The sequence below is a fragment of the Oncorhynchus masou genome, chromosome 6 (genome assembly GCF_036934945.1).
Source record: "Oncorhynchus masou masou isolate Uvic2021 chromosome 6, UVic_Omas_1.1, whole genome shotgun sequence".
NCBI classification, from domain to species: domain Eukaryota; kingdom Metazoa; phylum Chordata; class Actinopteri; order Salmoniformes; family Salmonidae; genus Oncorhynchus; species Oncorhynchus masou.
In genome coordinates, this window is record NC_088217.1 from 64,395,172 (window position 1) to 64,420,426 (window position 25,255).

Below are 25,255 nucleotides of genomic sequence, written 5' to 3' on the forward strand. Positions count from 1 at the left end.
GCAATTTTAAATGCACTGCAATTATAAATTATTTTAAATACACTTTAAAGTTTGATTTCACTTTTACAAAAAAATGACCAGCCTTTTGTCATGACGTGGCCCTTTCTGGGTATAGATCGTGGCATCCCCCTCTCTATCTCCTACTCCCAGGTTCTGTTATCTCAGGTCGTGCATTTCTGGAGGAGACTCTCTTCCTTTGGGAATGCAGAAAGAGAGCCACATAGAGAGAACAAAGGATTTCAACACGGCGAACTCCTAAATTCCCAAAATGGGAATTTGATACAAAAGGTCCACTTGTGAGAAGGTGGGAATGGTTCGTGGACACTTAAGGGACGAGTGTGTTTCATTTGGTGACCTCAGAGAGGACAGGAAACACACATAACTAAATCTCTGAATATGTACATTTCTCAATTATGGGGTTTGCATCTAATTCTTGTATAAAATGAATGAGTAAAGATTAAACTATTTGTGAAATGATGTAAGGTTTCCTTTAAAGTTTAACTAAGTCATTGGCCCTCCCCCGTGAGCACAGACATGATCTGGCGTCATGGAACAGTCCTTTTCTACTGTTACGAATAAAACCACCTCCTGAGGAAATCCTCTTCAGACAACAATAACAGTATAAGCTAAGGTTGTAATGGTTGTTGAATTCCTAACCATACCACATGGAGCATTGGCTACACGGCTCAAAATGGTTAAACCATGAGACTATCGATTCCTACAGAATAAGAACAAATCTTAGATAATAATTACTAGTCTACAGCTAGAAATTATGTCAACCTGGGATGCGGAGATAGACAACCACCGAAACACCTATTCTATGAGAACATTTCTAAATGGTACTCTGAAGTAACCATTCTAACCAGGAAATACTTTGATCTTCAGGGAAGCAGGGAGAGCAACTATGATGAACTGACTCTAACAGACGGACCGGATTCCAGCCGAAATCACGACGACACACTGGGCGTAAATATATATTGATTGCAATTATTCCCGAATGAGTGAGCGTTCATGTGCAAAGGATTAGCATTTCAATTAATATATTAATCAACTGTGTAGTGATTCCTTTTTGTCTTTCCGGCCTGTTCTCAGTCCACACCCACTTCCCTTTGTCCACCAAGCCGTCATATCAGCTAGCCCACTAGGGAACCTCCCCTATCATTTCCTTGTCACCATAACTGTTGTTTGTTTATGCGTTTCTGTGATTATTTAGTTGGTAAATAAATGATTAAGACAATTGGTGTATGGATGATTCATAGTAAAGGTTGGGTTCGTGCAGATAACCAACAATTTACGACGTTTGGAATGAGACTAACGTGAGTTAAAGAATAATTCATTAATTAGAAGGCTAATTGATCAGATATTAAAATATCTGAAGAGTTATATTAGGAAAATTATAACTTTGTAATCTGAAGATTTTCCTTGGTGCCCCGACTTCCTAGTTAATTACATTTACATGATTAGTTTAATAATGTAATAATAATTACAGAGAATTGAAATAAGTCTTCACTTTAATGATGCCAAAGACAAAACACTTTCTTTGAAGGAAAGAAGTTCCATTAAGTGACGGTAAAACAATAAGGATCTGTTGGTAATAAAATCAAATGGAAAATCAACAAGGAAATGAATCGAATTGACAGCAATCACTTTTTTTCCCTCTGCACTACATTTTGAGAGTAGCAGAATGTTCAGTTCACTTAATTGGCCTTTGTGGGTGTTTGATTCGCATTTCTTAGAAATAAAATCAACTGTTGTCAACTATGTGTCTAAGACTAGTCTCTCATGACAGACGTTAACATAGGTGTAACTCAAATATAAAGGTGAATAAAAACACATGGCTGACTGACTGTTTGCTATGATGCTGCAATCAAGAGACAGGTCAGACCTCTTGAGCTGGCTCACCTCGTGATTGACAGGAGGACTATCCTTCAAACACTCCGCTGTCAGGAGGGCAGAAAAGGAACACAGACACCTTACTGTCATAGGATCTGGCCTGCACATGACGCACAGCACTCTGGGCCAGGCCGGGACGCTGCAAGACATGCGGCTCAGCTCGGGATCCGACACAACCTTCTGAGATGAGCCTGGACAGTCAACCTCCCTCAGGATCATCGGAGGGGTTTCTGGGGTCGACACACAGGATGGACTCCCAGAGGAATTTAGCCTTGCACCGGTCAGCAGTTCCTGCACGGTGAGTGAATTTGAATTCGGAACCAAGAGATGAAGCTGTAGCCGGGTTGTTACCATTGAAGACTTGAGCAGTATGCTACTGTTACTAGAGACTGAGTTGCATCTTGTGGTAACCTCAGATCCAAGAAAATGCATTGTCTGTCACAAGAGACTATTCCTATGGATTCCTGAAAAGTGAGGAGAGTATTTGGAGATTACAAACTAGGCCTAGTTGAATTTACACTACTTCTAAATAAACTGACATCTTGAATTGAAATGCTGTGAGAAATGTTGTTTTTTTTTTTTACATTTTAGAACAGCTTTTAGGCATAAGCGACAGAAGCTGTAAGTTCAAAATGTGGTTGTGTAGCAGCAGTTTTTCTTGTTTTGTCAGTCACTGACAGTCACGCAACAATGCTTTCAGAAAGTATTCATACCACATGTTGTTGCGGTGTGAACAAACTACTGTACATTTCCTAAGCTATCATTCATTACATTAACACGTAGACCTAGTTCCATGTCAGTGATGCTTTGACCTGCTAGCTTTGACTCTGAAAAGGATCACTTTCCCCCAAAAAAATCATGTTTGGGTCCGCTGTTGGTATGGTCCCAAAAATGTAGCATGTCAGCGGGAAGGTTTTTATGATGGAGCTTTTTTGAGTAAAAACAAGTAAAAAAGCAACCAACATTTTTTTGAGTAAAAAGCAAAAAATTGGAGATGCAACATGCCCCATATTATTGTCCATGGAAGAATGGGCCACAGACGTCATCCTCAGTGTGGGACCCTTACAGTCACTACACTGACATAGGGAGAATTTCAATTGCATTTCCTTGATTCCTTGCATCCTCTCGTTGCCTCCTTAAAAACCATTGGATGAGATCAGAAAGGAGGGACCTCCCTTCTGATCTTTCAAACCCCAAAAGGAGGCCAAAGGACACCAGAAAAGGCAATTGAGATTCTCATTGTGTGACATTTAGTAAATTGGTCTCCTTCACAGTGGCAGGTGCGTGCAATCCTGGAGGTCAGGTGCTTGAAATGGGTCATCAATATGTCAGCAGCACCCCCTGCTGGCATAGATATGTGGCTGTGTCACTTCATGGTCGGTTCTCTCCGAGAAGCTTTCAGTCTAAAACTGGCTGGCATCTGAAATTCTTTCACAGATAATGAAAGCATTGCATAATTCATCTTATTCTTAAGATGAAAAGGGGTTAGGCTATTTGTGACAGCCTTTCAGAATAGAGAGACTGTTCTATATGTTCTAACTGTCCAATATGACAGGTTTCTGTCAGATACACCAAGAGGGCGATATTCAAAAAACATTTTAGACTACTAGTACTGATCTAGAATTGGCATCTCCTATCCATGTCATTTTATTCATTATGATCTAAAATGCTAAACTGATCCTAGATCAGCACTTCTACACTGAGGCACTATGAAGATGAGCCCTGCTTCTCATTGCAACATATTTCCTAAGGACATTTTCATAGTGCTAAATAATTGTGGGAAGTGCAAAAATTGCCATAACCCTCATTATATAATCTGGCAGCATACTTTAATTAGGAACTTTTCTTCAACAATGTGTGTTATAAAGAGGCGACTATTCATGCATTGTTCAAAAAAATTAATTAATGTAATCACCTGCAAGATGAGGTTGACAGTAATTTTGGACTTTGCACAATTCTTTTGCACTACGAAAACATTAACCTTTGAGTTCTGTCAGATTTAACAGTATTATGATACAATCAATGTAGAAATGATATACAAACAAGTGATTTCACTTCCTTTTTTAAGACACATCTTCACATTTCAAACATCAACATCATACAGTCACATAACTCCTTCCATGCCCAGAATCTCTGTTAAGGCATTACTCTTTTTTGGTGGATGTTATGAATGGCAAACATAACTTAAAAAACTAACAAAAAGTGTCTGTCACATAGCAATATGGTGAACACTGGGGGCGTGCCAAGTTTGAAATATTGGGCAAGTTTGTTTTGCATCTCCCAGTGACTTGGGAGGGTGGAGATTTCACTTTAGGACCAATGGAATGGTCTAAAATAGACAAAACTCTGCCCATCCGCGGTACCAGGAGATACATGTGAACTCAGTCCATTGATGAAAATGTACCCACATCCACACATTCTGAATTGGTCCTTGGCACAGTTAGCAATCCTAACATTTAAGGGTTTTGATTAAAGGCTAATATGTCCCACCTCTATGTTTTAAAGGACAATTCTTCACTCCATAGTGAATGTACAGTAATGTTGCATATCAAACATTTTATTCTGCAATAATAACATAAAACTTCCTGGAATAGTACAAACATTCAAAAAGGACTTTGTTTTGATCCATAATTCTTAAAGTGCAAAGCAATGCTTCCACAGGAAAAAATACAATACTTTTTGAAAATACCATTAATGCATTGCCAAGCAGTGACTGCATTGCAGTATGTGAGCAATAAAAGCTGGGGAGTGTTCATTAGGCACTGAAGGGAAGAAAATGACAGGGAAGGACAACTAGAGTTGTTCAATAAGAAACACTAATTTTCTTTTTTAGTTTTAAAACTTTTTTCCATTGCGTGCCCTAATGAACACAACCTTAGTAACACCTCACATTACAGTAGCCTCAGATCAGTCTAACTTCAGTAGAGTAACTGAAGTACCTGATACATTCAGCTATTCACGCTTTAGCCAAGTCATTATTCAGAAAAGATAGACAGTACTATGCCTACAAGTTTGCACAGGCCTACTGACCAGATGGACCAGTCACTTGACAGCAGACGACCAATCTCAACTCCAGGACCTGGATTCACAAAACACTTCTAAAGTCTCTTTATCTGAAGATACTGCAATGTATTTGGTGAGTGACAGGACAGGTCAGATGGACAGGTCAGTATCTGGAGTGTCTGACATAGCTCGGGGACTGGTAGGACTGATGGCACCACACTCCTCGGGGATACTGTGGGAGGAGTCCCCATTCACACTGGCATTGAGACACAGCACAGCAGTGCCTGTATGGATGAGACAAAATGGAGACCAGGCTCATTTTCAGCAGGAGAATACAGGAGAAAGTATTTTGAAATGGAGGTGCCTCGTCATACTTGAACTTGTCTAATTAGAACCCAAAGTGTTTAGGTACGTTGTACCCTCCCCTACTACACACCAGCCCCGACTAACAACTTAGAAAAAGGGAATGTATGTGTGCAAAAATACTGAACTAACATAACAAAATGCTAAAAAATACACTTTTTTATTTATTTCACCTTTACTTAACCAGGTAGGCTAGTTGAGGTCGAATTTACAACTGCGACCTGGCCAAGATAAAGCAAAGCAGTGCGACAAACACAGAGTTACACATGGAATAAACAAAAACATACAGTCAATAACACAATAGAAAAAAAGTCTATACACAGTGTGTGCAAATTAGGTAAGATAAGGGAGGTAAGGCAATAAATAGGCCATAGTGGCAAAATAATTACAATTTAGAAATTAAACACTGGAGTGATAGATGTGCAGAAGATGAATGCGCAAGTACAGATATTGGGGTGCAAAGGAGCAAAAATAACAGTATGGGGATGCGGTAGTTGGATGGGCTATTTACAGATGGGCTATGTACAGGTGCAGTGATCTGTGAGCTGTTCTGACAGCTGGTGCTTAAAGTTCGTGAGGGAGATATGAGTCTCCATCTTCAGTGATTTTTGCAATTCCAGTCATTGGCAGCAGAGAACTGGAAGGAAAGGCGGCCAAAAGAGGAATTGGCTTTGGGGGTGACCAGTGAAATATATCTGCTGGGGCGCTTGCTACTGGTGGGTGCTGTATGGTGATCAGTGAGCTGAGATAAGGCGGGGCTTTACCTAGCAAAGACTTGTTGATGACCTGGAGCCAGTGGATTTGGTGACAAATATGAACCGAGGGCCAGCCAACGATAGCATACAGGTCGGTAATATATGGGGCTTTGGTGACAAAACGGATGGCACTGTGATAGACTGCATCCAATTTCCTGAGTAGAGTGTTGGAGGCTATTTTATAAATGACATCGCCGAAGTCAAGGATCGTCAGGATAGTCAGTTTTACGAGGGTATGTTTGGCAGCATGAGTGAAGGATGCTTTGTTGCGAAATAGGAAGCCGATAAGAATGTGGTGATTGACAGAGTCGAATGCCTTGGCCAGGTCGATGAATACAGCTGCACAGTATTGTGTCTTATCGATGGCGGATATGATATCGTTTAGGACCTTGAGCGAGGCTGAGGTGCACCCATGACCAGCTTGGAAACCAGATTGCATAGCAGAGAAGGTACGGTGGGATTCGAAATGGTCGGTGATCTGTTTGTTAACTTGGCTTTCGAAGACCTTAGAAAGGCAGGGTAGGAATATGAATAAATAAAATGAAAACACATGGAAGATGTCTTGTATGTGAATTCACAAACATAGAGTCTGAGAAGTGACATAATTTGGTAATTACTGTAATGTTTGAGGGGAGCAGTGTGTGTGTATGTGTTTGTTCGTTCATATATCTTACTGTCCATCTCATAAACACAGCTGTCACTGTGAGCCTCTGTGTCCGAACAAGTCCGTGTCCTCCTCTGGGTTGACCTTTGACCTGATAACACACCCTCCTTTGGCGGGAGACCAGACCTGGAAATGACAACGGCTTCACTTAGAAACACAGCTCCAGGGTGAATTTTCCCCTAGATACAGATCTAGTATCAGCTTCCCCAACCCTAACCATTAGTGGGGGAAATATAAAACGGTCCCAAGATCAGCGTCTAAGGGCAAATTCACTCTACACCTAGAAGCACACTGGTAATGACAAGGACCTTTGTAGTAGAACCAGTGGAATGTTTTCTGTACGCAATAATACCTGTCGAAGTTGTACGTGCCCGGGTAACTTATGGACCGCTTCATCTGCAAATGAAAAAAGGAAATGGACACCGTTAGTACCTGTGCATATCACTGAATATCAAGGACTTTAAAATTTACATTTACATTTAAGTCATTTAGCAGACGCTCTTATCCAGAGCGACTTACAAATTGGAAATGACAAAATATGATTCCTATATTGAGCCTATTCACAACAGCATAAAAGCGAACATCCGTAATTGTGGTATATTCCAAAACAGGTGTATAAAAAGTAAGTAGCATAGGAAACTGTTGAACAGTCTCTGTTCAAGTCTACAGAAGCCAGAGGCAAAAAAATTTAATAAAATGTACACTCTTGGAATTCTCACTAGAACGACTTAGTATCTTGTTCAAACGACTTTTAGTATCTTTTTCGAACAATTATCTCATTTGTCATTCAAACGGTAGTACCTATTTAAAAACAAATTAGTATAAGTAGTTTCAACCACTTATCTTGTTTGAATGACAATTGTTATTTTGTCTAATTAGACCTCATTTGTTATGTAGCTTGTCTGACCATGTAATGGTTGTTGCAGCCATTCCATCCATTGATATGATTATTAATTGACAGTTCTTTGATCATGCAGGGCTGCTTTTGAATGCCAGAGCATGTAAGTAGGCCGCAGAGCGTAATTTGAGCAGATTTTAAAAATGGTGTCGGCCTTCTCTTCCACTCCAATGTCACTCTGGTACTGCTCAGCCACAAGCTCTGGGCATGCCCCACCAAGCATTCTTTTGTTTCCTTTATCACTATTTAAATTAGGACTATTCGGTTGTAATCACTTAGCCTACTCCACCCACCGTAGTCTATATCTAGTTTATATTCTACTTTCGAACTGTAGGAAATGTAATTTCAATTTTGAAGGACTTCAAATGTATTAACATATGTTTTAGGGAGGCAATACATAGGCTACTGTCAAATGTTTTTCTTGGAATAGCAACACCATAACATAAATCCATTTAATTAAGCTAAAATATCAGAAATAAATAGTAAATAAAAGGCCACTATGAGCTTCTTTTCATAAATAATCATCTCAAACTGCCACAGTCAATTGATTTGTGCGCAGCCAAAAATTGTTTTGTCGGGTTAGTAGTGAGTCTCTTATAGAACTTGGATAATTAAGTTGCCTGAGTAATTCAGTTTTATAGACATCATAATCTTGTACAGTAAAAGCACCTCCCTTGTCCACTGGGTGGATGATTATAGAGGTGTCACTCTGGAGATTTAAGGGCTTGTTTCTCAGTGCGGGTAAAGTTATTCCTAACATGGGGGATATGAAATGCAAATCTTTGAAATTGTTGCATGTTGAGTTTATATTCTTGTTTGGCATAGATAGGGGACTGTATAGCTGTGCTTTGGATCAAGTCAAGCAAGGATGCAGCAGATAAGAGATAAAGAGACAAAAAGAGATAAGACATCTGGGTAATGTTCATTAGGCACCAAATGGGAGAAAACGGATTGAGACGGAGTGACAACCTGTAATTTTCCAATATGAAATGCTCATTTTGCAATATGTTTTAAAACGTTGTCTGTTGCATGCCCTAATGAAAACCCGTGTGATGAAGCTGTACAGAGTATAGTGAAGTTGCCCCTAGACATTGCTCATGGGTAAAGTTTTGCATTTTCCCCACCAATTGGATTGGGGAGGGGAATCTGATCCTAGATCTGTACCTAGGGGAAACTTCACTCCGGAGCTAGACAGTACATTGAATACCATCCTACCCGGGCCATCTGTATTGGGGACAGAGAAACAGGGGACATCATCATGTCATCTGGAGGGTTCAACAGCACCATGTCTGTCTTGAACTTGGAGTTGGCCATCTTCATACATTCTTCCAGTGTTTTGATGAAGGTGTTACATGTGGCACTCAGTAAAGAGGAGGCCTCATTCAGAGTCTGGAGCAACAAAGAAAAGACAAGGAGAGGCGAATCAGTCAACTACAATTGGAAATAGGGCACAGACGAAAATAAAATTCATAAATATACACAATATTAAGCCTAATATATTACTACTACTATGTGCCTCAGGCTTTCTTAGGTGGTGTGAAGAAACTACTCCTTAAACTGGCAACACAATTTGTTACTAAAAAGTGCTTGAAGAGTTTACAATGCTCCTAACTTCAACCATTTAGTCACATTTCACAACCCTTTGACTTGGTTGTGAAAGGTTACATTTTTAAAATTGGACATACCGGTGAGAGTTGCACATTTTACCTGGTCACCTCAATCAAAACTTCAAGATGTTTTGGGTGGATAAACCCATGCTTTTGTCAAACAGTAAAGTGCATTATCCTCATGGTTCCTGTAATGAAATTGTCTGGCCTGCCACTGTGCCTGTTTTGACAGGGCCGGCTGATGCAATGAGTGAGTCTCTCACACCCTCTTCTCCCCCCCTCGTGCACCCCGAAAAATGCATTATGATTGTAAAACATAAAAAAATGCAATAGCGGGGGTAAAACAACTTTGGAAGCAAGCCGCTGTCCATGCAAAAAAGAGAGGAGGAACTCTGCTTTCTGTAGGTATACTTTTTATTTCTCAACTCTCAATATTTAGCTCAAAGCACACAGTTTTACAATCAAGATGTCTGATATAGCTTTGAAATACGGAGCACGCGAACTGCATATCGGCCATCACAAGTGCACTAGGCCTCATTGGCAACATTTAATATTAATTAAATTAGATTAATACATGGCAACACTAGCAGTAGGTGTTGTATTTTTAGTCAGCAACCTAGCTAATGTGTTTGAAATGTTCACTTCCTTAGGTGGTGAATTAGTACCAATTTAATTCTGGAGTCCTATTTTGACATTAAAACATAACAATAATAATTATCAACCCCAAATTCATTACAATCACTGGATTATGTTACATATCAAAAATATATTGAATTACGCATTCCTGCTTGGACATGTTATATGTAACAATGTATTTATTGAATACTATAACAGTCCATTACACTAGCATTGTACATCTAAATTACTTTCTATTGCGTGACCACGCAAAAATGTTGTGGTGCGACCAAATTGCTGCTAGTGCCACCAACTGAAAAAGTTACTGGCTTCAGTGTCACCAGGGGGAAATGTTAGTCTGGAGCTCTGGATAAACATAATTAACTTCATTTCTGTAGTCATCAAAACAAATATATACTTTTGTTGACTGTTTTTAATTCCCAACCCTGGGCTTCCAGATACACCACACCAAACATACACGATGAGTGCCTTGCTCAAGGGCTCAACTGCAGTACCAGCTTGCAACAAATATTTTCTTGCCAGCCCAGGGATTCACACCGGCAACCGTCCAGATCTTGGCCTGTCGCTCTGATCTCGAGTACAGTGTCACTACCACGACTTGAAGAGTAAAAGAGCAAATGGGGAAAGGTGGATACCTAGTCAGTTGTACAGGGAGGGGAATTTTTTTTATTTGATCTCCTGCTGATTTTGTAAGTTTGCCCACTGACAAAGAAATGATCAGTCTATAATTTTAATGGTAGGTTTATTTGAACAGTGAGAGACAGAATAACATCAAAAAAACACGTCAAAAATGTTAGAAATTGATTTGCATTTTAATGAGGAAAATAAGTATTTGACCCCCTCTCAAACAGAAAGATTTCTTGCTCCCAGGTGTCTTTTATACAGGTAATGAGCTTGTTACCTGTATAAAAAACAGCTGTCCACAGAAGCAATCAATCAATCAGATTCCAAACTCTCCACCATGGCCAAGACCAAAGAGCTCTCCAATGATGTCAGGGACAAGATTGTAGACCTACACCTGGCTGGAATGGGCTACAAGACCATCGCCAAGCAGCTTGGTGAAAAGGAGACAACAGTTGGTGCGATTATTCGCAAATGGAAGAAACACAAAAGAACTGTCAATTTCCCTCGGCCTGGGGCTCCATGCAAGATCTCACCTCGTGGAGTTGCAATGATCATGAGAACGGTGAGGAATCAGCCCAGAACTACACGGGAGGATCTTGTCAATGATCTCAAGGCAGCTGGGACCATAGTCTCCAAGAAAACACTACACCGTGAAGGACTGAAATCCTGCAGCGCCCGCAAGGTCCCCCTGCTCAAGAAAGCACATATACATGCCCATCTGAAGTTAGCCAATGAACATCTGAATGACTCAGAGGACAACTGGGTGAAAGTGTTGTGGTCAGATGAGACCAAAATGGAGCTCTTTGGCATCAACTCAACTCGCTGTGTTTGGAGGAGGAGGAATGCTGCCTATGACTCCAAGAACACCATCTCCACCGTCAAACATGGAGGTGGATGGAAACATTATGCTTTGTGGGTGTTTTTCTGCTAAGGGGACAGGACAACTTCACCACATCAAAGGGATGATGGACGGGGCCATGTACCATTGGGTGAGAATCTCCTTCCCTCAGCCAGGGCATTGAAAATGGGTCGTGGATGGGTATTCCAGCATGACAATGACTCAAAATACACACCCAAGGCAACAAAGGAGTGGCTCAAGAAGAAGCACATTAAGGTCCTGGAGTGGCCTAGCCAGTCTCCAGAACTTAATCCCATAGAAAATCTGTGGAGGGAGCTGAAGGTTCGAGTTGCCAAACGTCAGCCTTAACCTTAATGACTTGGAGAAGATCTGCAAAGAGGAGTGCGACAAAATCCCTCCTGAGATGTGTGCAAACCTGGTGGCCAACTACAAGAAACGTCTGACCTCTGATTGCCAACAAGGGTTTTGCCACCAAGGACTAAGTCATGTTTTGCATAGGGGTCAAATACTTATTTCCCTCATTAAAATGCAAATCAATTTAACATTTTTGACATGCGTTTTTCTGGATTTTGTTGTTGTTATTCTGTCTCTCACTGTTCAAATAAACCTACCATTAAGTTATAGACTGATCATTTCTTTGTTAGTGGGCAAACGTACAAAATCAGCAGGGGATCAAATACTTTTTTCCTTCACTGTATAACTGAATGCATTCAACTGAGATGTGTCTTTCACATTTAACAACCGTTCAGTTACTGGCCCAATACTCTAACCACTAGGCTACCTGTCGCCACGCTGGCGATTCCTGACAGCCAACACTTGGGCTGCATCCCTATGGCACCCTATTCCATTCAGTGCACTACTTTTGACCGGGGCCCATAGGTCTCCGGGCAAATGAAGTGCAGTATGTAGGAAAAAGGGTGCCATTTGGGACACAACCTAGCTAAAATCTTGCAGGTATAGTTACCTCCGAGCTGGAATTGGAGTGGTCTCTTTCCTGGTCCTCCTGGCCCACAGACTCCTGTATCGTGTGGACCTGCTGCATTAGCAAGTCACAGTAGAGACGCAGCTCGGACATCTTTGTTTTCAGAGATTCTGTCGTCTCTGTTATTTCTTCCAATAAAAAAAACAGAACACTTATGTTAGTGAGAGGACCTGTAAGGTACTGTAACTCGAGCCTGGTCAGTGGTCCTAGATCTGTTGGTGCTCTTCAGTTTCCCCCTAGGATTTTTTTTCCAGCAGCAGTGTCAGAGTTAGCGGTGAGGGGGTCTCCCTTCAGGGGAGATGGGGTCTTTCTTGGGCATACATCTATATATCTCTCCATATGTTTTTTTTACCATTGCGGCCACGATTGCGATATGCTTGAAGGGGAAACACTGCTATTTCCGTCATTTGGCATCACAATTCCATAAGGAGTAGTCAGCAAGAGAGCATAAACAGACTGGCATCCAGGCAAAGGTAACACATGATCACTCATCTAAGGGTGTTTTTAGTTCAGTTCCCTTTTTAAGGGCATTGTGAACATAAATCTCCCCAGATTCCCTTGTCATTATTCCCGCACCACACAGACTACTGCAACACTGTTTCCCCTGCCCCTCACATTGGTGCCACAAAACAGAGATGATGATGTGAAAGTTCGTGGGAAAAACGTGTGCCGTTATTGGATATTGATTAGCAATTTTCAAGGATGGAGAAAATTCCCAAACATGTGTAGAGATTTGTACTGGCACGATAATATGTTATTTGTTTGCAATATGTGATATACTCCAATGTAGATTTGGCCATGTGTTTTAGGTTATTGTTCTGCTGAAAGTGAAATTCATTTAAGCAATTATTTTACTCCTTAACTTATTTAGGCTTGCCATGCCAAAGGGGTTGAGTACTTATTGACTCAAGACATTTCATTTTTAATTCATTTGTAAACATTTCAGAAAAACATAATTCCACTTAGACATTATTAGGTATTGTTTGTAGGCCAGCGAGAGAGAAATTCAGGTTTACCCTGTGAGCTTGAGTGTGCGGATCTCTTTATCTATTTTTATAGCCTACAAATTAAGGATGTAACACAACAAAACATGTAAAAAGTCAAGGGGTGTGAATACTTTCTGAAGGCACTGTACATGAATGATCCCAATTCAAGTTCAAAGACGGCGGCAATTAGAAAAAAAATGAAAAAGTAGATTGTGCTGATTTATAGGTACATTGAATGAACCGTATCACGTCATAGATTAAAAAGTCTGTGGATAGTGCCCAAACAAAGACGTCATATCTGAATTCCTCCATCTTTATGCACCTTCGCCATTACAGCATTACTTAATCTGCAGTATTCTTCTGCTAATTATTCTGTTACCAATAACATTTACATGCTAATATGTTCTGATTAGAATTGTCTCATCTTTTCACTAAATGCAATCTATTAGCTTCCAAAATGTTAGTTTGAAGTTTTATTAGTTATATTTACGGAATACACATCATCCAACGAAATGCTTACTTGCAGGTTCCTTCTCAACAATGCAACAATAAGAAATAATAAAATAAAGTAAATAGCTTAGTAGAATAGAATAAACATTTTAGCATAGGTATAATACAGGAAGGGACAATTTATAGTCAAATATTTACACGTGTATTGTGGAAGTGTTGGGGCAGTGTATAATCTGAGCAGTATAATAAAAGTCTGGTAGCAGCAGTTGTGAAGTGTGTGTAGCATGAAAGTAAACTCAGCAAAAAAAGAAACGTTCTCTCACTGTCAACTGCGTTCATTTTCAGCAAACTTAACATGTGTAAATATTCGTACGAACATAAGATTCAACAACAGACATAAACGGATCAAGTTGAACAGACATGTGACAAACAGAAATAGAATAGTGTCCCTGAACAAAAGGGGGCTCAAAATCAAAAGTAACAGTCAGTATCTTATGTGGCCACCAGCTGCATTAAGTACTGCAGTGCATCTCCTCCTCATGGACTGCACCAGATTTGCCAGTTCTTGCTGTGAGATTTTACCCCACTCTTCCACCACGGCACCTGCAAGCTCCCTGACATTTCTAGGGGGAATGGCCCAAGCCCTCACCCTCCGATCCAACAGGTCCCGTTGAGATTGCCTGCAATGACAACAAGCTCAGTCCATTGATGCTGTGACACACTGCCCCAGGTACACTCCACCTCCAAATCGATCCCGCTCCAGTGTACAGGCCTCGGTGTAACGCTCATTCTTATGACGATAAACACGAATCCAACCATTACCCCCTGGTGAGACAAAACCACGACTCTTCAGTGAAGAGTAGTTTTTGCCAGTCCTGTCTGGTCCAGCTACGGTGGGTTTGTGTCCATAGGTGACATTGTTGCCAGTGATGCCTGGTGAGGACCTGCCTTACAACAGGCCTACAAGCCCTCAGTCCAGCCTCTCTCTATTGCATACAGTCTGAGCACTGATGGAGAGATTGTGCGTTCCAGGTGTAACTCAGGCAGTTGTTGTTGCCATCCTGTACCAATCCTGTGCAGGTGTTGTTACATGTGGTCTGCCACTACGGGGACGATCAGCTGTCTGTCCTGTTTCCCTGTAGCGCTGTCTTAGGTGTCTCACAGTACGGACATGGCAATTTATTGCCATGGCCATATCTGCAGTCCTCATGCCTCCTTGCAGCATGCCTAAGGCACGTTCACGTAGATGAGCAGGCACCCTGGGCATCTTTGTTTTGGTGTTTTTCAGAGTCAGTAGAAAGGCCTCTTTAGTGTCCTAAGTTTTATAACTGTAACCTTAATTGACTACCGTCTGTAAGCTGTTAGTGTTTTAACGACCGTTCCACAGGTGCATATGTTAATTGTTCATGGCGCATTGAACAAGCATGGGAAACAGTGTTTAAACCCTTTACAATGAAGATCTGTGAAGTTATTTGGATTTTTACGAATTATCTTTGAAAGACAGGATTCTGAAAAAGGGACATTTCTTTTTTTAGCTGAGTTTATATGCATAAGTGAGTTTGTGTGTGCTAAAGTGCGGAGAATCAGAGCAGGTGGTCAGTCCAGTTCAAGTGTTCAGCAGTCTGATGGCTTGTAGACAGAAATTGTCTCTGAGCCTGTTGGTATCCGACTTCATGCTCCATTCCCTCCCTTACCGTAGGGCAGATGGTAACAGCTTGTGACTGGGGTGTGTGGGGTCCTTGACGATGGGGTCCTTCCTCAGGCAACATTTTGAGTAGATGTCCTGGATGGGTGGGAGTAAGGTCCCAGTGATGTATTGGGCCATCTTCACCACCTGATAGAGGACATTGTGGTCGTGGACTGAGCAATTAACATATCAGGCCGTGATGCAATTGGTCAAGACGCTCTCGAAGCGGTAAAAGCCCTGACCTCAATCCCATAGAAAATGTGTGGGCAGAACTGAAAAACCGTGTGCGAGCAAGGAGGCCTACAAACCTGAATCAGTTACACCAGCTCTGTCAGGAGGAATGGGACAAAATTCACCCAACTTATTATGGGAAGCTTGTGGAAGGCTACACAAAACGTTTGACCCAGATTAAACATTTTAAAGGCAATGCTACCAAATACTAATTGAGTGTTTGTAAACTTCTGACCGACTGGGAATGTGTCGAAAGAAATAAAAGCTGAAATAAATAATTCTCTATTATTCTGACATTTACAATTCTTAAAATAAAAAGTGGTGATCCTAACTGACCTAAGACAGGGAATTTTTACTGGGATTAAATGTATTTGGCTAAAGTGTATGTAAACTTCCGACATAAACTCTACCTCCTTCCTATAGGCAGACTCGTCGTTATTGGTTAAAAGGCCTACAACCTTGGTGTCGTCAGCAAACTTGATGATGCAGTTGGTGTCGTGCAAAGCCACACAGTCGTGGGTGAATGGGAAGTACAGCAGAGGACTGAAGAGGGGCCTCTGTTTTAAGAGTCAGTGTAGAGTAGGTGTTGTTGCCAATCCTCACAGCCTGTGGTCTGGCCATCAGGAAGTCTAGGATCCAGTTGCAGAGAGTGGTGTTCAGACCCAGGGCTCTAAGTTTGGTGTTGAGCTTGGAGGAAACAATATTGTTGAATGCTGAACTGTAGTCAATGAAGAGCATTCTCACATAGGTTTTTCTCTTGTCTTGCCGTGTGAACAGCAATGGAAATATAATTTTCCGTGGATCTGTTGGAGTGGGTCCAGTGTGCCTGGCATGATGGCCTTGATGTGGGCCATGAACAGCCTCTCAAAGAACTGATGACAGAGGTTAGCGTGACGATAGTCATTTGGGCAAGTCACCTTGTTTTTTTAGGGCACTGGGACCATGGTGGGCTCCTTAAAGCAGGAGGGGACTACAGTCTGGGACAGGTTAAAGATGTCAGACAAGATGCCCGCCTGCGGGTCAGCACACACTCAGAGAACAGGACCAGAGATACCATCTGCGCTGACAGCTTTGTGAGTATTCACTATTTTGAGAATTTTCTCCACGTCAGCCTTGGATTGCGAAAGCACCTGGTCGTCCGGAGCAGCAAGAGTCTTCCTGGATTGCGGTCTCGAAGCGAGCAGAGAATGTGTTCAGCTCATCTGGGAGGGAGGCTTTAGTGGGCACTGCACAGCTGGATTTGCTGCAGACATCTGTGATAGTCTGTAATGCGTCGCAAGTCTGAGTTGTCGAAAATTAATTCATGTTCGAGTCTGTATTGTCTTTTTGCGTCCCTCGTAGCTGTACGTATATATATATCACACTATCCGATAACCCAATCTGATGGAATTGCTTGTCCTGCACTTTGTAAAAACCCAAAATGCATCGAGTGAATGTTTGAAAAATATCCTGGTTCCTTTCTTAACATAGGAATGCAATGCAAAGAGGACTCGGACCATAAAATAGATGAACTGGAGTTGAGTCCTCAATCAAAGGCAAGGGCAGTGTGAATACAAAGAGAACAGAGTTATTTAGCTTTTTTCTTTTCTTTTTTTACCCTAAAGTTCACTTTAAAGAGGACTGCAATTGGTTATTTTAAAGAGGACAATATGTGAAAACACCCTAAAGGATAGGCCTATACAGTACATGTTCAATTAGGACACTGAATGACAACGCATGAGGGTCAATGTGAGAGGGAGACAAGCACAAGGGAGATTAATGACGAACAAAGAAAACACTGCTGGGTCAGTACCTTTTTCTTTATTGGCCCTCGTGTCAGCAAGGCCAGCTTTGGAACTTCCAAGTGCCACAAGCCACTTCTGTCGTTCGGCAGCATTGACAGCTTTGACGTAAAAATGCTGCTCTCCTGGTATGATGAGTTCCAGTCTGTTATTGTCGGTGGGGTGAACTAATGAAAAATGTCAACACAACCCTTCAGCAAAAGAATCAACCATAAATTGAGATTTCAATAGCAAATACTTCCTGTACTGAGATTAGAGGGGTTTAACTGTCAATCTGGGATTTAAAACAATAATGAAGCAGAAACCCTGCCAATATTTGGGGAAAAAGCTGAGGGATGGGAGTTGAGAAATGTAACCACGATCAAATTCATAGGGTGAGTGGCACAATATAGGCCTTTCAGAAACGAATCATACCTTTGATTTCACAGACGGACATCTTAATACTTCCTTTGCTCCCTTTGCAGACATCATCTTGAGAATCATAGTAGGAAATTATTCCATCGTCTAAAACAAACCAGCGTGGCTGCCACCCTGTAATCATTTCAGATAAGCTAGGTTAGTTCTTCTTGCACTGACAACGTCTGTTTTTACAGGTTGGTTCTTCCTGTGCAGACAATTGATGAATCAAGCTAGCTAGATATCAACACAACCAACCAGTATTACCAAGAACACCTAGTCAAACACTCTCTTCCTGGTAGCCTAAACTCAACTCCACAATTTACGATGGAGTTGAGCGGTGACTAGTGTGAGAAGGGGGCAATTGCGACCTGCAATTTGGGGCAGAATTGCACATGGGCATTCTTGCATAAGCAGGAATCCCTCATTATACGTATATTGGTCCATTTTAAGCTAGAATTCCAGTACACAAGCAGGAGGTGGGGGCACTCCAGTACAGTAGGTGGCAATAATGCACCATAACGATGGATGCCAACTGACGATAAACTCCACAGAAGAAAAGACGGGGCGACAACGGTCGCTAGCTATGGTAAACAGTGTCCTTCACTCCTGCCTGTCGTGCAATGTGTTCCTGCAGTTCTGTTAACAAGGGCAGATCTTCGGCAGGCATTTAGGACAATAGGTAGTTAGCAAGCTAGGACTCCGGTACACAGCAAGCAGCAGGCGGGATAGGTAGCTAACTAGCTAGCACCGGTAGACAGTATCCCTCGCCCCTGCCTGTCAGTCACTACTTTTCCGCAGTTCTGTCAACGATGGCGAGGCCAGGTATTTGGCAAGAGGGAGCAAACGACACTGTGTGCTAGCTTGTTAACTGGGTCATTCCTACATTGCGGTGCCTGTTCTGTCGCCAGGAAATATCAGTTCTTATTTAGTTTAAAATGTGAATCCAAAAAACTTTAAATATGAGATCAGCTGTCCTTTACCTTAAAAACACCAAAATATGGCTATTGAAAGGGCATTTTATGCATTTTGAATATTTTTTCTGTGCATTTGGGTGTTTTTGCCATGTACCCAGGTGTTATTCATCAACTTCTAATAGAACTATAAGCCATAAACCCCCCCCCCCAAAAAAAGTGTTCATTATTTTATAGTCCTAGTTAATAAAATCTCTCAAATGTTTTTTTTTTCATTATTATTGTATTTATTTTTATTGCATTTAAAATGTTCTGTAGCCTTGATATCACTTTCCACCTTGTTAGTTTGTCGTAATTCTCCTTTAAAGCTGTAATATGTGACTGGATGACCTGAACAAATTCACATAGAAATATGAGTTATAGAGATGTAATTGTCATAGAAAGCAAGTCTATGTGCACTATTTCTATTCTTCCCATTCTTAAATTTAGTTTTAGCCTCGGTTTTGTACACCAGCTTCAAACAGCTAAAAATACAATATTTTTGGTTGTGGAAAATATATTTCGCAACAGTTTAAATGGTACAATGATTCTCTACAACAACCTTGCTTATTTTGTCACATGAACTGAAAATAGCCCATTCTATTAGAATTTTAGCAAGCAGAAAATTACAGAGCGATTTCTGCATAGCACATCTTTAGACTTGCTTTCAATGACAATGTCATATCCATAACACCTATTTCTATGTTCATGTTGTTGTTTGGTGGGAAAACAATGGTGCGAAACTAAATAAAAATAAATGTTCCCATGTTTCATGACACTTGTCTGTCTCACACATGCATTTCCACCCTATTAGGCTAAATTAGAGAAGATTTAACACATTTTCTAAATGTTAAAATACATTTCATATATAAGTTCAAAACCTGTTCAAATGTTTACCATTATGCTAGTTTAATCTCAATCACCCACAGAGTTATGGCTAATTAAGACTACACATTTCCACCCTGTTAGGTTCTACCTTGCCTAAATATCACTATTTCCATGGTTAATTATGAATATCAGTCTGAAAGTCGCTGTAAAAGAGGCAATGGTCTGTCTCTACAAGGCAGAATGTTAAATAAAATTACATTACACTTACATGCTATTGGTTCTTTTGACGGTATGAGGTGGAGATGGGGTATCCACAGGAAAGTGTTGTTTACCCCACTTTGTGGCGCCGGTGGGTTCTGTCACTTGTGTTTTTAATCTGTTGACGCATTGCACGTGATGCTCAATATGTAAAAAATAGCCGAACATAACCGAATGTAGTAGACCGAAGCACATTTCCTCACAATCAGCTGGAAGTGTTTGCCGTTCGGTTAGGCAGGGCCATATTGTGTAAGTGTTTGTCACATGCGAATTGCATCAGTATTGAAAATAAAAACCAGAAATCCATCGATAAACATACCAGCATAGGCCTACGTAATGTCTGGTTGATAACACTACTCTGAATATTTAGTCTCACATTCCTATCTGCAAAAGGACCAACCACATGGACAACCGGTGAAGTATTTTATTCAGCATTCTGTCTCAGAGGTCGTGAAAGGAAACTTTCCTGGTCCAAACGTTAATTTCTGTCTAGGGTCTTTAGGCTAGGTTCCACCCTGTTATTATTATGCAATAACTATGGGATTATGCACCTAAAATAGATCAAGTGCCTTAGTTTGACCAATATGTTTTTCTGAAATTCAAAGATGTCCTTTTTCAGAATAAAAATATTTGTTTTGTATTCTAAAGTTATGAGGTCCAAAAGTTACTGTAATTTAGGAATGACCCAGCTCGGAGGACTCTGATGCACAGCAGGCCGGAGGTAGGGTGACACCGGTAGATATCTGGTACACTGGTACAGTGTTCTTCACCCCAAAAAACTTTGATAATACTTGTATTTTCGTTTTGCCAACATTTTAATCGCACAGACAATCAGGGGAAATCAAGAATATCAAAAGTGTCACAGAAGCATGAAGATGGCGTGCTCGGGGGCCGTTCATGCAGGAACCAATGGACGCTCAAGGGGGGGGGGGGGTGAATGCCCACATGCAGGAACGCCCCGAATTGCAGGTCACAATCATACACAATTGACAGGTGTGGGCAGACTGGAACATCAACGTCACATAAAAAAAAACGACTGATTTCAGCACCCAAAGAACAGCCCGCAATTACACACGACATTGGTAATTGTATGTGACAGCTCCAGTCCGCCCACAAGCACAGCTCCGTCGTAAATCGTTGAGTTTAGTCGGTTAGTGCAGAGTTAGCTAACTTACAGAAGTGTAGGTTGTAAATTAGTAAGCATCTTATAAGTTAGTTACCTTACACATATATCAAATGACACAGCAAGGGCTGTGAAGGGCAGACAAGCAGGGGTAGGTTGTGTATCTAAGCTAACGTTAGCTTAGCTAAATTTAATGTCAATGTGACAGCTATGCTAACGAGATAGTCAAGCTAGCTAGCTAAATTATGGACCAAACACATTAAATGCATAACGTTACCTGTCATATAATTTGTCCACTTATAGAGAACTCCTTCCATAATGAGCTTGCAGAAATACCACACGATCCACGTCCCCAAAAATCTCGTCACTCGTTAATACTGATATCGTACCAAAGCTAGTAAGCAATTTAGCTTGTCAATTTCATGATGCTAGCTAGCTAAAACCAAACTAAAGATATATGTTAACCTCAAAGTATATAGTGCCATGTGAATGACTATGCGTCAGCCAACAACACAGTGTGAATTCCATTCATGTTGTTATCTTGTTGTAATTGAACTGGCGTTGAATAAACAATTGCCAGCGGATTGCTTCTTAGGTAGCTTGCTAGCTATATTTGTAAACAAAAATAACGTCACGTCCGTTTTGAGACTTCAAAATACAAGTTCCCGTTTGATTTAGATGCTTTCTTTCCAAGCACAACTTTACACCTCATAATTATCCTACATGTAAGAGAGAAATAGTAATAGCGTCCTTTTTTATGTTTTTTTAATAAACTACGAAGTTTATATCTTATACGATTTCTTCTATGCGTTAATTTTCACTTTTTGTGAATTTTGATGAATTTATGTAATAAAAAAAGCACAAAGACTTATTAATAAAGGTAATGTTAACTGACTAATATTATCTCATACAACAAAAAGTATAACATCTCATAAACCTGTGTCAAACTCAGACCTAATTTTCGGCATTTATTCCAAAGGGATGGTAGAAACAAACCAGAGGTAACTAATTTCCGGGTTCTAGGACTACAAACTGGCGAGCTCTATAATCGCTGTGATTTTGGTGAGATGGGGTAACTGGCAGTTAATCCAAGAAAGAAGACAAGTAGGCTGCCAGTCCATTGCAATAAAAACGATTCATTTTAGCTTCCCCTGTAAACTAAAGTGCACTTTAAAATGCTCAATAATATTTATTCATCCAGTTAATTTCTAAGGCTTCGTTTCAACCTTGGCCAAAACTGCGGACCATGCATATTCTTCTCCTGTACCTTCACCCAAACATGCTGGACTGCTCTTTAAGACTGGTTTGCACTTTATTTTTCGAGATATTATATCATATACTGTATATGGTGCTATTATAAAATACTCAAATTCGGAATTTCTAACCAATATAATACATATTGGCGATTTTTTTATCGACAAAGTGACATTTACGAAGACTAACCTCAACTCTGTTTTCCAACATGAATTCCACATTTATACGGAATCCCTTAAATTGCTGAAGAACAAAAAAGTATGTAAACGTCAGACAACTTTTATGGATGCAAATACGATTTTATGAGAACCCCTGCTACAGTATGTATTGTTGTCCTACTCTTTTTTTAATGTATCCTATTATTTTCATTGTAAATCCTGCGCAGGCCTTTGTTTGTATGATATTGTGAAACTATTGTGCCTATTGTTGTAAATTGAATTATTGTGAATATTTTTTCTTCTTCTTAAAACTTCTCATTTGATTAGAAGACATCACAATTTTACATAAAATAATAATGTTCACAGTTATTGTTTAAATCATCAAATGTAATTATGATTAATAAAAATGAAATACAATAATAACATTTTTTTTTACATAATAAATTACCAGACAGTTATTTGGACTGATTGAAACTAACATCCAAATGTTAATTTGAAGGTCCCTAAAGAAATAAAATAACTTACTACAACAAATTTGAACAGAAAGTTAGCAAAAATAGATACGATTTTGCTGCTACGGTAAGGATGTCTATTTGTGGAAAAATCACCATGATTCATTCTTTAGTCACATCCCAGATTACCTATCTTATTTATGTCCCAGCACATGGAAAACAATTTGTCTTTAAAATAATTTGAGCAAAAATGATTTCCCTTTATTTGAAATGGCAAGCCAGACAAAATAATGAATATGAGTTTTGGGGGCTTAACTCATGAAATATTGAAGCATTAAACCTCTCACTAAAAGCATCAGGGCTCCAGAGTGGCGCAGCGGTCTAAGGCACTGCATTTCAGTGCTAGAGGCGTCACTACAGACCATGGTTATATCCTGGGCTGTATCACAACCGGCCATGATTGGGAGTCCCATAGGGCAGCGCACAATTGGCCCTGCGTTGTCCAGGTTAGAGTTTGGCCGGGGTTGGACGTCAATGTAAATAAGAATGTATTCTTAACTGGCTTGCCTAGTTAAATAAAGGTTCAATAAAATGAATTTAAAAAACCTGTCAAAGAAAAGTTATACTTAAACCTGAACTTGTTCTCCAGTAGATTAGTAAAAATGGATCATCCCTTGTTCAAAAATTGCCTTTTTCCCTTTATCCAGATTACAACCTCTCATTTTCAGTTAAATGAAATGGAACCTTTTTCTAAAATATTTCCTTTTCTAAAACAAGCCACACAAAGCTGGTTGCTATTCCAGTTTCATCCTCGAGAAAAGACAGATCAAATATTACAAAAACTAATGTGGTTAAATTCAAATGCACTACACTGAAAAAAAATATAAAACGCAACATGTAAAGTGTTGGTCCCATGTTTCACAAGCTGAAATAAAAGATACCAAAATGTTCCATAATTATGCACGAAAGGCTTATTCCTCTCAAATTGTGTGCATACATTTGTTTACATCCCTGTTAGTGAGCATTTTAGCCCTTGTCAAGATAATCCATCCACCTGACAGGTGTGGCATATCAAGAAGCTGATTAAACAGCATGACCATTACACAGGTGCACCTTGAGCTGGGGACAAAAGGCCACTCTAAAATGTGCAGTTTTGTCACACAACACAACACAATAATGAGGCTATATACAGAGGGTACCGAAACCATGTACCAGCAGGGGTAAAGGTTAGTCGAGGTAATTTGTACATGTAGGTACGGGTAAAGTGACTATGCATAGATACAGTTGAAGATAGAAGTTTACATACACTTTAGCCAAGTACATTTAAAATCAGTTTTTCACAATTCCTGACATTTAATCGTAGTAAAAATGCATCGTCTTTAGGTCAGTTAGGATCACCACTTTATTTTAAGAATGTAAAATGCCAGAATAATAGTAGAGTGTGATTTATTTAAGCTTTCATTTCTTTCATCACACTCCCAGTGGGTCAGAATTTGACATACACTCAAATAGTATTTGCTGGCATTGCCTTTAAATTGTTTAACTTGGGTCAAATGTTTCAGGGAGCCTTCTACAAGCTTCCCACAATAAGTTGTGTGAATATTGGCCCATTCCTCCTGACAGAGCTGGTGTAACTGAGTCAGGTTTTTAGGCATCCTTGCTCGCACACGCTTTTTCAGTCCTGCCCACAAATTTTCTATGGGATTGAGGTCAGGGCTTTGTGATGGCCAGTCCAATACCTTGACTTTGTTGTCCTTAGGCCATTTTTTTCCACAACTTTGAAAGTATGCTTGGGGTCATTGTCCATTTGGAAGACCCACTTGTGACCAAGCTTTAACTTCCTAACTGATGTCTTGAGATGTTGCTTCTATATTTCCACATAATTTTCTATCCTCATGATGCCATCTATTTTGTGAAGTGCACCAGTCCCTCCTGCAGCAAAGGACCCCCACAACATTATGCTGCCAACCCCGTGCTTCACGGTTAGGAGGGTGTTCTTCTGCTTGCAAGCATCCCCCTTTTTCCTCCAAACATAACAATGGTCTTTATGGCCAAACAATTCTATTTTTGTTTCATCAGACCAGAGGATATTTCGCCAAAAAGTATGATCTTTGTCTCCATGTGTAGTTGCAAACCACAGTCTGGCTTTTTAATGGTGGTTTAGGAGCAGTGGCTTCTTCCTTGCTGAGTGGCCTTTCAGGTTATGTCGATATAGGACTCATTTTACTGTGGATATAGATACTTTTGTATCTGTTTCTTCCAGCATCTTCACAAGGTCCTTTGCTGTTGTTCTGGGATTGATTTGCACTTTTCGCACCAAAGTACGTTCATCTCTAGGAGACAGAAGACGTCTCCTTCCTGAGCGGTATGACGGCTGCGTGGTCGCATGGTGTTTATACTTGCGTACTATTGTT

At 40.4% G+C, this 25,255-nt stretch overlaps 1 protein-coding gene across 3 annotated transcripts; it reads right to left on the reverse strand.

Moving 5' to 3' along the window:
* Positions 1–3,939: 3,939 nt before the first annotated feature.
* Positions 3,940–21,602, reverse strand: plekha3 (pleckstrin homology domain containing, family A (phosphoinositide binding specific) member 3). Of its 3 annotated transcripts, XM_064969374.1 has the most exons (9): positions 21,255–21,602; positions 17,834–17,950; positions 17,431–17,586; positions 12,267–12,412; positions 8,792–8,965; positions 7,031–7,074; positions 6,689–6,804; positions 5,433–5,480; positions 5,094–5,180 (listed from the first exon to the last, which is right to left on the reverse strand). In XM_064969374.1, the coding sequence occupies exons 1-8, from the start codon at positions 21,292–21,294 to the stop codon at positions 5,452–5,454; spliced, it is 822 nt and encodes a 273-aa protein (XP_064825446.1). In that variant the 5' UTR covers positions 21,295–21,602; the 3' UTR covers positions 5,094–5,180; positions 5,433–5,451. The 3 variants fall into 3 exon arrangements, with proteins under 3 accessions (XP_064825445.1, XP_064825444.1, XP_064825446.1); XM_064969373.1 differs by lacking the exon at positions 5,433–5,480 and having other exon boundaries at positions 3,940–5,180; positions 8,861–8,965; XM_064969372.1 differs by lacking the exon at positions 5,433–5,480 and having other exon boundaries at positions 3,940–5,180.
* Positions 21,603–25,255: the final 3,653 nt, after the last annotated feature.

Bases quoted from the DNA above. Each gene is read 5' to 3' on its own strand.
- plekha3 (XM_064969372.1), bottom strand. From the start codon at position 21,294: ATGGAAGGAGTTCTCTATAAGTGGACAAATTATATGACAG. The intron at 17,587-17,833 runs GTATGATTCGTT...ATTTTTCATTAG, and splicing joins GTCCGTCTGTGAAATCAAAG to TTCACCCCACCGACAATAAC. The intron at 5,181-6,688 runs GTAAGATATATG...TCATCCATACAG, and splicing joins CTGTGTTTATGAGATGGACA to GCACTGCTGTGCTGTGTCTC.